At 38.9% G+C, this 14,332-nt stretch overlaps 1 protein-coding gene and 1 long non-coding RNA gene across 12 annotated transcripts in view; one reads left to right on the forward strand and one right to left on the reverse strand.

Annotated features, from left to right (window-relative positions):
- MAGI2 (membrane associated guanylate kinase, WW and PDZ domain containing 2) overlaps positions 1–14,332 on the forward strand; it is a 1,490,397-nt gene that overhangs the window by 1,318,781 nt on the left and 157,284 nt on the right. For 6 of the 9 annotated variants that reach the window (XM_054559585.2, XM_063726096.1, XM_063726101.1 and 3 more), the window contains 2 exons: positions 367–408; positions 7,940–8,031. In XM_054559585.2, coding sequence (XP_054415560.1) covers positions 367–408; positions 7,940–8,031 — 134 coding nt within the window. The remainder of the gene's footprint in view (positions 1–366; positions 409–7,939; positions 8,032–14,332) is intronic. The other 3 variants (XM_054559586.2, XM_063726097.1, XM_063726100.1) reach the window with 1 other exon arrangement.
- On the reverse strand, positions 318–11,835 carry LOC129056876 (uncharacterized). 3 transcript variants are annotated; one of them, XR_008521453.1, is made up of 5 exons: positions 11,601–11,826; positions 10,430–10,501; positions 10,112–10,233; positions 7,969–8,065; positions 318–592 (listed from the first exon to the last, which is right to left on the reverse strand). It is a non-coding gene; the product is annotated as an uncharacterized LOC129056876 (long non-coding RNA). The 3 variants fall into 3 exon arrangements; XR_008521455.1 differs by lacking the exon at positions 10,430–10,501 and having other exon boundaries at positions 11,601–11,835; XR_008521454.1 differs by lacking the exons at positions 10,112–10,233; positions 10,430–10,501.

The raw sequence follows: 14,332 nt of genomic DNA on the forward strand, positions 1-14,332 counted from the left end.
TTAAAGGACCTATCTTTTCTGTATACCTTTCAGGTTCTAGATTGACTTTACTTTCAAATAAGTATTCTTATAATGAGAATCAAAACTTAATATTTAGAAATGGTAATCTTATTCCACCCTGATCTAAAAAGAAATTCAGATTTTTCTATTTTGGATGCATATAAAAGAAACATATTTACATACATGCTCATACATACAGCTGGGTAAATCTGTCCACTAACTTGGATCTTAGAGGAAAAAAAAAGTATTAAACATAAGTATGAGATTGTGGTTGGGGGAGTTATGATAGCAACAAAAAGAAAGTAAAGATGAATTTTAAAATGCCGTAAATGAATTTCAACTTTAATTCCCCATTTTCCCATCCAGAACAAGTGCCACCCAGGACCAGTTTTCGAATGGATTCCTCTGGCAAGTATTGTTCAGTACTCACAGTTCTGTGAACAAAACGTCTTCCATTTTGTGTAACAAATCATTCTTCTGATAGTATCAGTTTCTTAGTATATAATCACTGTGCTACTTTAGTCACCTACATAAAACATGTATTCAAGGATTCAAGGTAGACAGCAAGTCTCATCATGGTGAGCCGAAATGCCTGCCAACAAAAGACAAAGGAAAACAGTCATATTCATGAATTTCTTTCATAAAATACTCTAGTAAAAGGCTGGATTAAAAACAGCTGCCAAAGAGAGTCATCAGACTGACTAGGTCCGTGCTATGTAATACAGTAGCCACTAGCTACATGTGGCTATTGGGCACTTGAAATGTGGCTGTTCTAAATTTAGGTATGCTGTAATATATGTGTAAAATCCACACTGGATTTCAAAGACAGTACCCAAACAAAAAAGAAAGATTTCATTAATTATTTTATATTGATTTATGTTGAAATAATATTTTGCATATACTAAGTTAAAATATATTATAAAAATTGATTTCATCTGTTTTGTTTTCTAAAATGTGGCTACCAGAAAATGTTAAATTACTTATGTGGCTTACACTTTATTTGCATTGAATAACACTAGACTAGATACAAATAAGAAGCTAGAAGGTCTCAAGAGATTTGCAATTTAGACATTTCCAAAGAACAGATTAGAAATGTTGCTAACATAGAATGAAATTCTTTTCAAATCAAGTAAATATCTATATCAACTTAATTTTTTTAAACCATGCCAATTATAAAATACTATATTTCAATAAGATTTTAAGTTAGGCTAAAATATCATATTTTAATTTTAAGAGCTTTCAGTAATAACCAATTAATTTGCTTAAAAGGAAATTTTTTTTTTTTACTTAACCATTTCGAAAACACTAATTTTGGTTTAGGCTAAAATATTTAACATTATTGTACAAATGTTGGAGGAAAAAGAAGATTTAATTTTTTTTTGCTCTTAGAATTCGTGATGAAAATGCTTTAAACAGCTAATCAGACCACCAGATTGAAAGCCAGAATACTCAAACAATTGTGGAAAATAGTGTTTTATAATAGTAGCACTATTTCAGGGCTGTGGGCTCACAGCACACATCTCCAGAGTGTTTCCATGATGACAGCTCATTATCCATCTCAGCATGTTCTAACACCCCTTGGAGAATATATGTGCCTGAGATCATTTCATTCTGTAAGTTTCCATGTCATTTTTGGGGGGATATGTAGAAAATATGGAAGATATGATTTAGTGTTTTCTCCTAAAATAATGTCTAAAGTATTTGTTTAGCTTGGTCTAAAAATTTTAAAGCATGATTATTCCTCTATACTGACTGTTAAATCTTTGTAATTTTTTTAAAACATTATCTTATGCCCAGAGAGAAAATGGGACCTAGTAATTACAGTTGCAAAATGAAATCACGATATAATTTGGGATTTTAAATCTCAGCTTACTGGTCACAAAAAGCACATGTCTTAAAAATCTCAGATTCTGAATGCACTTCATTTAAAAACAAGAGAAGGAGAGTGGCCCAGTAGTTTAGATTACTTTGACATATATGCAAAGTAATAGTTTACCTTTTTAAAAAATACAGTACTTAGAACCCAAAAGTTATAATATAGTTGGGGTATATTACGTTACTGTGCAATTCAGATTTTGAAGAGAAGAACCAATCCAAATAGTTGGTTGAATGTCCACACAAGTTATCAGAATATTCTGGAAAATCATGACTGCATTTAAAATAAATATATCTTGCTTGGCGCTGTGGCTCATGCCTGTAATCCCAGCATTTGGGAAGCCAAGATGGGAAAATAGCTTGAGCCCAGGAGTTCAAAACCAACCTAGACAAGATGGCAAGACCTCCATCTCTACAAAAAATTTAAAGAGTTAGCTGGGCGCTGTGGCACATGCCTGTAGTCCCAGCTACTTGGGAGACCGAGACGAGACGGGAATATGGCTTGAACCCAGGAATCTGAGGTGGTAGTGAGCTGTGATCACACCACTGCACTCTAGCTTGGGCAGCAAAGCAAGACCTCATCTCTAATAAAAAATACAAAAATGGCAGGGCGCAGTGGCTCACGCCTGCAATCCCAGCACTTTGGGAGGCCGAGTCTGGCGGATCACGAGGTCAAGAGATCGAGACCATCCTGGCCAACATGGTGAAACCCCGTCTCTACTAAAAACACAAAAATTAGCTGGGCGTGGTGGTGCTTGCCTGTAATCCCAGCTACTTGGGAGGCTGAGGCAGGAGAATCGCTTGAACCTGGGAAGTGGAGGTTGCAGTGAGCCAAGATCACACCACTGCACTCCAGTCTGGCGACAGAGTGAGACTCCATCTCAAAAAAAAAAAAATACAAAAATACAAAAATAGGATAAAATAAGTAGATGCCCCATGTTTTTTGTCACATTTATAAAATGTCTCTTATCAAATTATGTGTTATGATTCTGACTCAGATACATTTATCATAATTATAAGGTATATTATTAACTTTATCTGCAGAAGACCCTTAGGTACAGAGGCAAAATTGATAGTAGGAAGTTCTAAATAATACGTATTTATGAAACTAAGTGATAACACCATAGTGGAATAATGCTGTGGTTCATTGGGACTAGGAGACTGCAGAGTGCCTCAAGGCAACTAAATTCAGGACATGTTTATTTAGCAACTCCTACAGACTGTGCATAATGAAACACTATGGACAGCCAATGATAATTATGCCATCACCTAAGGAGATTATTAGTGAGAAACAATGGAATCTATGGCCAGGAACTTTGAATGGGCAACTCCACCCAAAAATAAGAGAGCCAGGAAATGCGGTGTCACAGAAACGACTTCCAAAGGAGATCTTTCCTTGTTTAGGATCAAAAGAAATCTGAAGTCATAAACAGTACATCAACGATATCAAATAAGGCACTGAAATCAATCAGTATGAGGAAAGAAAAAAAGGCCATCTAATTTGGTCATTAGCATGCATAGTGACCTTAAAGAGTGCAGTAGTGCTAAGAGAGAGCATAAACCAGACTGGCAGGAATGAATCAGAGGTAGAGTGAAGGCTCCCCTAGAGACTACTTTTCCTAGAAAGAGATGGAAGGAAGGAGCAAAGTCATATTTAGGATGGAAAAATCTGAGCTTATGTGAAGGCTGAGGAGAGAACGAAATAGAAACTGGGAGATGGCTTCTGCTATGGCTAACACGTGTTTGGTCACATTCACATACCCACAGGGATAAAGCAAACAAGTAAAGAGAAGGGATATTTTAAAGGATAGAGTATTAGCTACTTACCAGGTAACGTTAGATTTGAGCAACAGAAACTATATAATTCCTGTTTAACTCATTCTATATCTGGAGTGCATAGAAATCCAGAAGTCAAGACCATGTTTAACAACCTTTTTTGATTCCTGATATCTTCCTCATGCTAACTTTCCTAGATCTCTTTACAAGGAAAAGCCAAAAAAGTGATGCTCTTTCCAGCAGGAAAAATTGAATAAATGTATCCTCTGTGCCAAACTGTGATGATAAGCCATAGTACTTATGTTTTAATTAAAACATGAAAGGGGATTCAAGTACCAAATTTTAATTGACATGTTTACAGCAGCATCCCATGTGCCAAATTAATTCATAAAAATGTTGTTCTTTGCATTTTTGAAGATTGAATCCATTCATAAAATTAATCAGTTGTGTTCAGTTACCCAGCCTTTTCCCTAACTGTGCACAAAGCTACTTCTTTCAAAAGCAAGACTAAGGAAACATACAGCATGTGAAGCCCCTAGAGTCTTCATGTGAAGTAGGAATCAACTTTTGAAATCTGCTTTTCTTTATTATGAGAGAGGTTGTCATGATACTGGATGTGCTCACCATTTGCTACTTTTTAAAGTTCTTTTTTGCAATATTGGTGTGAGCCCAGAATAAATTAAGACTTCTAAATTTCATTTCAGTAACTTGCCACAGTGGTCATGTAAAATTCCATCTAGAAAGAGGATCATGAGATGCTTTGTTCCATAATGCCTGAGGATCCGAGGACCCAACTTTTAAGAAGCAACACTAGCCACAGCTGGCCATTGAACACTAATATCCAAAGAATGCTTTGTCTCCTCTTAGTCCATTTCTTTACAACCACTGCCTCCTCCTGAGCTGCATTAAGCGACATCTGAGGGTGTCCCTGACAGTTATGCAAAAAGTGCTGAGGAAAAAGAAGATTTTTTTAAAAAGAGCACAGAAAAAATAAAGAAGGGAACAGAAGAGTAAAAGGATGGGGCACAGTTGAACAACATGCAAAGCAACTCAGGTCCAAATAGGTGTCTACCAGACACCCTCATCTAACAACCTCCCTGGTGCATAGTTTCTTGAAACAAGAGAAAGGAATAGTGATTGTTAACCCTGTTGCAGTGAGGTAAAGAGTTGGCCCTTGGATTTCTTCACTTTAAGTTCTTGCATTAATAAGGAAAGAGATAAAATATGATACAGTAATTGAAACATGTCGTCGGGCCAGAAGAGCAGCTAGGGGAAACTCAGAAACATCACAATCTGCCAAGAGAGCTAACAAGGCAGGAAGGGAAAAGAATGATGTCTCCCAGCTTTGTACATATAATTTTAGTTATTTTGTAAAGCCAGACTCCAAGGAAAAAAAGAAACCAAAGAAAAATTAACTTCCTGAAATGTTCTTATTTTCCCTAAAAAAAAAAAAATACTGCTGCCTCAAGGCACAATCTATCATATGAACTTTTTTTCCAGTTGACTATTTCTCTAAAATGTCCAGACCCTGCAGCCTCTGAATCTGTGTTCAAAATTAACAAAGAAATAAAAAATAAATCACGTCTACCAGCATTCTTCTCTAAGGGGTTTTCTCTTTGCCTCTCTCTACCTGCTCATGAACCATGAAGCTGGCCACCCCTGCTGGGAAGAATGGAGGAGTGAAGATGAAATAAATGGCTGGCACATGCCACCCTATATTTGAAATCAGGGTGGGTCAGAGCAACAGGATCGGAATTGTCACCAAAATGTGCATAAAGAGCAGGAAGAGAAGAATAAATGCCTTCTTCGTGTCTCTGTTCTTCAGAGTTCAATAAAATTTACTTGCTAAAATCTAGATTTTTCTCCTAAAAGGAAGTCATAAGTTATTCATTAAAGAAAGCCCCTTAATTCCTCCAGGAATCACAGATTCTCTGACAAAAGACAAACTTCTTGTGCCTTGACACCTCTCAAAGTTCCATTCCTGAGATGGTCCTAATTTCAGCATTTCTTTAGGGGAAAAGTTTTACGTAGCAAATAAGATGGATCACACAATAAAGGTCCTGTAAAGCTCCTTGTGCAATATGGATGGGTGCCGAAGTCACTGGAAGAACAATTTCCCACTTAGCATATTCAGTGGTGATGCAAAAGTGAGAAGAATACAGGAGATGAAAAGTTCCAGTTAAACATATGCTGGCTCTATCATTTTAAGTATCACAAATACAGCACCTTCTATTTGTATTTTTAATGTGTATGTGGTCTAGAGTTCCTCCAAGCTTAAAGTGACTTACAGAAGAGATTGCCATAAGCAGTTGTATTATCCTCAACTTGTAGAAGTTTGAACAGTGATTGAGCAATATCTGTCATCTCCGATCTCCCCTTGTCTTTCTCCTTCCCTTGGGAGGAGTACAGCTACCTGCTATGATTTTGTAGAGCTCTACTCCATCTGCCTCCAGACTCCCAAAGGCTTAGCACACACCCCAATATGTGATTTCATACATGATATATAGACTTCAGAAGATGCTGAGTTCAAAAGCCAATTGTGTCTCATAGAGTGTAAGGCAAAATTTTCATCTTTCCTCTGCCACCACCTCTATTCAATAGGGATGGAATTTTTTAAGTTCCCCCATCTTTAAAATATGACTGATTATATAATTTCTAAAGGATGTGGAGGTCTAACTGGTTATTCTTCTTGCAGAGTTTCATATTATTCATTGAATGGAAAAGGTCTTGGTCATATGTGCGTTTGGTCATAAAAGGGTATGACTGCTCATTGAATCTTGTACAATGCATACAAACATATGTACTTAAGTGCCTGATTCATCTTTATTTAAAAGAGCACCAGACAAATAATCGGCATTTGCCCACATCTCAGAAGTGAATGATGCCTTTCGTATATCCCTGGGAATAGCCCAGGTTGTTGGGCACCAAGGCAAGCCTGTATAATTGTGCTTTGTACACTGTATCACTCCAGCAGTCCCACCTACTGCAGAGCCCGGAAAATATTTGCCTGGCCAGCATTCAATGAGCCTCTCTCTACGACAAGTGCTACTGTATAATCATGTGGCTCAGACATAGATTTTTGTCCCATGAGAATTCTCTGAAATCTCGTCTTAATTTCTACAACTATCCTGTTTAAGCAAGGGGAATTTTACTTAATACCTGCTTCTATCAGTTCTAATACCTCCTTTAAACCATTCAGGTCCAGAAATCACTAAACATTTCTTAAGCAAGAGAAGACAGCATAATAAATAGTTCTTTAAATTGCTGATCATCTGCTGGCACCCCAGCAGTGGGCATGAAAGTATGCGCAGCTTGGTCACAACTGAAGTATTTCCCCCGAGGAAGGTGCCAAGGGGCAAGGGGACAGGCTAAGCATAAATCAGATTCTACTTAAAAAGTCAAAATCTTTTTATATTTAATAGTTTTAGTTTCTTCTAAGGCTGAAAAATGACATTCAGGAGAGTTTTTCAGCTTATTTTGAAATACAACTCTGTTCTCTCAGCTGACTTCAGAAAAGTATCTTCTATTTATTTTGAGTACTCTCATGAAGTCAAAAGTCAATCTATGGCTTGCACATTCTAAAATGTTTCGGGGGTAAAAGTCCATGTTAGACCCAGATGAATTTCTACCTGTAAGTTATAAAAACCCTAAAGGAGTTTGTCAGAAAATAAATGCTTCTTGAACCTCAATACAAGAAAGTTTAAATTCTATATCTTCTAATTTTTGCAATTTTAAAAGAGACAACTTCTATCGGGCATACGTTTATACCCTACACACACACACAGACACACACACACACACACACACACTCCTAAACTGGATGCATCATGTCATAAACAGATATTAATAAATTACCAGGCAGTGCTTTACTGGACGGTTCCAGGGTTTTGCCATCTGTTCTCTCTTACTTGCGTAATAATTGTTCTAATCAGAGTAAACATCCTCAAAGTGACAGTCAAGCTTCTTGAGGGCAATCTGAATGCTCTCAGGAAAATCAAGAATTATAAAGGCATCAATTTTTTTACTCAGAAAATTCATGTACCCTTTCTGCTTCTGGTAATACCCCAGTAGTGCCCTTGGCTGGTCACTATTATTCCAGGGACTACCTAAATTTGGAATACCTACTTTTTTGCTGCCATATTTTTTGTATCCTCTATGGTTTCCATTGACCCTAACAGCACTCTCATTAATCACATCCACAAAATTAATTTATCATTGGTATGTTCAGTTCCTCAGGGGCTGGGAAAGAGGCAGGATTCATTACTCAATGGGATCTTCTTTATGCCAGGTCCGGATTATAAGGAATTGGATGTTCACCTTCGGAGGATGGAGTCTGGATTTGGCTTCAGAATCCTCGGGGGAGATGAGCCTGGACAGCCTGTAAGTTGAATCTTCTTTATTTCCATGCTTGGGGCTGTATTGTATGAGTAAACACGAGGGAAAATAGTGTTTAGTGTGATAACTAAAAGGAAATGTTTTAGGACTCTCATAAAGAAGTTTAAGCTTTGGTTTTTTTTTTTTTTTTCCTTGCTGTTTTCTTTAAAAAGATCTCACGACATGCAGTTATCTCCACGACAAATATCTCATTAGAAATCACATGCAATAGGGACATTGCTCTTTTTTAGAATCGATTGAATTCCTCTTGAGTATTTTCGTTATCTAATTGCACTGAACCCCTGGTATCTTTGGGTAACAATTTATGACTTGAGGTAATACCCAACTGGGAACAGCAGAATTATGTATGTTTTTAACCAAAACAGCAAAGGAGATAAAACACAGGGATAAACACAAATAAAATCAAGCTCAGCACTGCAGAATCTCAGCCAGATTTGAATTAAGAGATTACCAGAAGGTGTTCAGAAAGTCAACTTCAGTTGGCATAATATATATTGGGAAATTTAGAAGGGCTTTGTAGAACACTTTGTGTGTGTGTGTGTGTGTGTGTGTGTATTCAGAGTGGAACATAAAATACTAGTAGTCACTAATACACAGAAAACACAGCAAGGCTAGATTTATGAGCATATGTTAAAATATAAGCTATAAAACAGTCATTGTAAAAGATGTGTCTTAAATAGTACCCAATGTGACTAAGTTAGGTCCACGAAAGTTTTGAATAAGTGAAGGGCCTGAGCAGTGCAGTCAGCTGTCTACATCCCATCCGGCTCTGGCACCTGAATTCCATCCTAGTTCATGTAAGGGAGTTAAATTTTAAGCCTCAGCTTTCTCATCTGCAAGATGGGGATAACAGTAGTGCTCTATTGTAGAGTAGCTTTGAGGATTAAAGGAGATAATATATATATATAAAGGTCTTGGCATTATGTCTGGATCATATTAAGTGCTGAATAAATGTTTATCATTATCAATTTTGTTTCTCTTGTTACTAGATTCTCCCAGGAAATATACTATATGTACTATAAATATTATATATATGTGGTTTTCTTGAGACAGAGTCTTGCCCCGTCACCCAGGCTGGAGTGCAGTAGTGCGATCACAGCTCAGTGCAGTCTCAACTTCCTGGACTCAATCAATCCTCCCACCTCAGCCTCCTGAGTAGCTGGGACTACAGCATGTGCCACCATGCCTGGTCCCAGAAAATAAAATTTAAAATAAAAATAAAACCTGGGCAGAAATCTTCAGGAGAAAAAAGTTAATCTAATAAATGAAAGGAATCTGAAACAGTTAAAACTGTATCAGAGTAAAGTAGATTGCCTGGGTGAAGAGTGGGCTCCTTCCCACAAGAGGTATTCAAGCAAGCAATGGGAACCTGGCAGGAACCCTGAGGCGCTTCCTCTGCCCTGCGGGAGGAGTTGAACTCGATGATTGATGAGGTCCCTTTCTACAGAAAACCCCAGGAAGCTGAGCTTATACTCCAAGGATGAGGGCTCTCCAGGAAAAAAGACTTATTTCCGAATTCCTGGGGATGAAATTTGGCAACAGTCAACTAGAACGTCACTAACTTCCCAGCTGCCAAAGAAGACATGAAGGTGCTTTTGCCAAGGAGGATTGACCAGATTTTTCTTAGTGCTTTGAGAGGAGGGAAAATGCTGAGGTAAAATACAGGGCTCAAGTAACTTCAGACTTAAATTTATTCAGAGACTAAATTAAGAATCTCATGTCACAAGGAAAAGGAACTCTTGGCTGTGTTTTACTCCCATTCACAGCTTTGTTTACTCTCCCCCATCTCTGATTCTGAGATTACCTGGGATCCTAGGTGACTGAGTCAGCCCTCTAGCCTCCCTGCCCTCTATAATTCACCTTGTTTTATAATAGAGAGAACTGAAAACATTCTCAAGTCCCTTCATATCTGTAAGCATTTAACGCACTGATTTATGCTACAGAACCTCCTGACCTCTGCAGGATATTTATACAGCTTGGCTTCCTTCAGGATTGTTCATGTGTCTGCCTATTTTGTTTAATCAGCAGGATTTTAAATTTCTCCTTAGCAAGAACTTTGTCTTACCCTTTTTTTCCAACATGAGTGCTCCATAATTGAAAAATGTGTCATTATCCAGAGTGAGCCAAACTCGAGGTTAAGGTCACAGTCTTCAGACTGCCACCTCTGCCCGAGACTCCTGGCATCAGCTGAAATAAGTTTGCCAAATGTCAGAGTCTAAGGGAACAGTCTCCACAGACCACCCCAACTTTAAACACTACCTCTGAATCTGGGGGCCCCACCATATAGTAGGTTTGCCATGCACTGGTTGCCAACTTATCTGTGTCTGTTGAGACAGAACACCCACCCACACACCAGGCTACATGAAGTGGATTTATCACTTACAGGGAGGCAGCAAGTGACAGTAGAAGCCAAGGATTCATGAAGAGCAAGTTCCCCGAGGCTCAGGAAAGCTGCCTAGGACAGATGGAGTCTCCACTCACACTTGCACCTCAGCTGAGGGGCCCCAAAAAGCAGCCTACTATGGGTTTTGTACCCTGGAGAAGTATGTTACACTGGACTCAAGCACTGAAGGACATCCTGTTTCTAGGGGGGACTGGAACAGAATGCAGGCTGTTCCAGCTAGCCCCTCTTTATCTCAAGATGTTGTGTTCCTATCACTTTCTATAGTTATTCTTGAGAACTACAAGAGAAAAATAGGAAAAAATTGGGTGAGTCCAAGGCCACCCAGAGAACTGTCCTGTGCTCACAGTTTTCCTTAGGTCCAATAATTCATTAGAACAACTCAGAACTAAAGAAAGTGCTGTACTTATGATTACGGTTTGATTGTAGTGAAAGGATAAAAATTAGAACCAGCCAAAAGAAGAGGTGCACAGGATGAAGTCTGGAAGGGTTCCAAATGGGACACTTCCATCACCCTTAGGGACTTGTTACCCTCCAGCATTCATGCAGAGAGGATTGCCAGCCAGGGATGCTCACCCAAGCTTTGGTGTCCAGGGTTTTTATCCCAGTGTTTTGTTACATGGGCATGATTGATTGAACCATTGCCCACAAGGATGACCTCAATCTTGAGCCCCCTTTCTTCCCCAGAGGCCAGGCTGATATCATGTGGCTCAAAGGCGCAACCTTCTAATTACATTGCTGGTCTTTCGGCTATGGTCAGCCCCTACCCTAAGATTATTGGTGTGGCTGGCCCCATCCTGAGTCATCTTCTTAGCATAAACCATCAGGTATGGTCAAAGGGGTTCACCATGAATGACAAAGACACTCCTAATTCCAAGGGTTTCGAGGTTACCTTTCAGGAACCGAGGAGAATGGCCAGACTTTACTTTGGGCTGAGACCAAATTATTTATGGCAAAGCCATGTGCTTAAAAGATATCAAATGAATGAAACAAAATGAAACCATGCTCAAAATAAAATACAACTTTAAGGCAATTTTTGTATCATTCTGTGGGACACTGTAATTGAGCACTAGCTGAAACAATTACAGGGCATTTAAGGGTAAACCCATCTAGAATCCATTGCACTTATACTAACATAATACTTCAAACTTACCAACCTAAGGAGTTTCACCAGAAAGATGAGCTCTCTGTTTGTTCCAGAATACACTTGACTCACATGCTCTTTTTTCCCGCTTTTGCTAATCTCTGAGCTCCTCGAAGGCAAGGACTGTAATTTAATGGTGTTTATGTCTTCCAAGCCTAGCCTGGTACAGTAAATATTTATTAAATGGAATTGAAGAGAGTATTTTTTCCACCAAGTCAAAACTGTCACCTGAGCTTCTCAGAACAAATGAGGATCTGGAATTTATATTTTCTGAGGCCTCTAAATTCTACAGGCTCTGTAGAATTAAAGTGGCCTAGTCCCAGAAACGGAGATAGCATCCTGGCGGCCCTACAGCATGTTTTGTTTAGTTCCCCCAGTATTTTACAATTGTTGAGCACCAATTAATTTCACCTTTTGAAAAATGGATTTTCATCTTCTCTTGAAAATTAAATTTAGCAACATTGAGCTTGCCTTTCTCCATGACAACGACTGGCTGGAACTAAGCAATGGTCCCTTTTAGACTGAGCCTGGCTGCAGTTCCCAAAACTCCTGTATGCCTGTGCTACTCTTTAAAGCTACTATCTTTGAGATTCCCATCCCAGCACCCATCCCAGAGGATTGAATTAAAAGACATTGGAAAGATGAATATTTTATGCCAATGGAGCCTTCAACCAGGGCCAGATATTTACAAAACCTAACCTAAGCACCGAAAAGATTATCAGGTCCTTTCTTCCACTAATAAATACAAATAACATTAAACTATAAAATAAATATAAGGCAAAGCAACAAAGTTTCTAATTCTTTCTATGATACTTACTTTAATAGAGTCTTTACAAAATGAAATTCTGAATTTATTGGACCCCTTGGCTCATGCTTTGTCTGCTCTGGGGGGAAGCCAGCACCCTATTCTGTAGATATTATCTTCAACTGCTCCCCTCCTCCTCCAAAAGCAGAAGGGATTGCATGACTGAGTCACAGGGAGGGAATAGTCTTGGCTGGCTCAAGAGGAGAGTGGTCTTGCTGGACTTTGCCTGGCACAGAAGCAATAGAACTGTTACCAGAATGGAAGATGTACTGTTCAAAATGAAGCTCAGATGTGTGAATGCAGCCATGATCACCACCCAGCCTCAGGACATCTTTCTGCCTGGTTTATACACAAGTTCCCAGGTTCCTATCACTTCTAAATACTGGCTTTGCATTCCCGAATCCTTTCTCCCCTCCAGTGGGCAGGCATCAAGTATTTATGATAAGCCTCCTCAGATTACATGGATTGCTGGTTATCCTATTGTGTTTACTTAGATTTATTCTGGTTTATTCCTTCATTTGAATGATTTAAGACATACTCATGCTGCAAGTTACAATTTTGACATTTAAGCCATAAAGTAGCAGCCTAAGTCTCTCCAAAACAAACAAAGCCAAAAAATTAGTCCTGAAAACCATAATATTGAATCTCCGAATGACCCTGTCCGGGAGAGTGAAACTGTAAAGATCTCCCATAAGCCTTTCCTTCCAGCTTTTCCACATTCTAAGTCCAGAGATAACAAACAAAATGTGCTAGCCTCATTTAGTTGATGGTGAGCTACAAAGGAAGAGGCGTGTAAGGTGATTTGGTCCCAACTAAAGGAGGTCTCATAAGTACATCAAATGGGTTTCTGCCTCCATATATACGAAATGGTATTGACATCCCAGGGTGCACATTAAACACAACAGCACGGCTTTCAGCAAATAATGAACAGCAGGACTCCTGCTCAGACAAAGCATACCGGCATTTTTCCTGCAAGAGGAAATACTTTTCACAGTTAAATAACAATAGAAATAGAAAGAAGTGAAAAGTTGCCAGAAAGGAACAAAAATGGGATTTCCAGCTGTGAGCTGAGGAGATGGAAAGGCATCAAGAGGGAGAGATCTGGAAAACACTGCATTGGAGAAAAGCCATTCAAAGACAGACAATGACAGACCTAGTCTTTGGCACAGGAGTCTGGTGCACACTGGTTGGAGGAGTTTCAGAAGGAAAGAGCCTGAAATCTGCTCCCCATAGTGAGAAGTTGTCCCAGGCTACAGATACTACAGAGCAGATACTACTGGGCTTAGGCTAACATCGGGCAGTGCAGGAAAGAATTAAAGCGACCAAAAGGCCTGGAAAGGTGGTTTTGGGTTTGTTTGTGTCTTACTTGTTGTTTCTTTTTTTCTTTTTAGTGTGAGTTTTTCCCCTGGCTTACTGGGATCGTAGCCATTTGAATGTGAATTGCTGTTATTTCTTTTTTTTTTTTAACTTTATTTTTTTCTATATAAATTGTACTTTATTTTTTTATTATTATTATTATACTTTAGGTTTTAGGGTACATGTGCACAATGTGCAGGTTAGTTACATATATATACGTGTGCCATGCTGGTGCGCTGCACCCACTAACTCGTCATCTAGCATTAGGTATATTGCTGTTATTTCACATCAAATGTTCTGTTTTGTTCTGTGCCCTCACAGCGAGAGATAAAGTAGAATTGTTTTATTTCTTTGGGGTTTTAGAGAAGGCAATTGAAAAGATAGGGCCACAGATCAGTTGTTCATGGAGAAGTTCTTTCTTGCTCTGTTTTGCCACAAAGCTCTTCCTTCGGGGCCAAAGCAATGGGGATAGGAAAAAAAAAAAAAAAACCCCTCCTCCAAGAGGGCAGAGAAGAGAAAACTGAATAGTGGAACTGAAGGGTCAGCTGAGGCTGAAGAGTCCCCCTGGGCTAGAGGGAGG

The sequence above is a fragment of the Pongo abelii genome, chromosome 6 (assembly GCF_028885655.2).
Source record: "Pongo abelii isolate AG06213 chromosome 6, NHGRI_mPonAbe1-v2.0_pri, whole genome shotgun sequence".
NCBI classification, from domain to species: Eukaryota; Metazoa; Chordata; class Mammalia; order Primates; family Hominidae; genus Pongo; species Pongo abelii.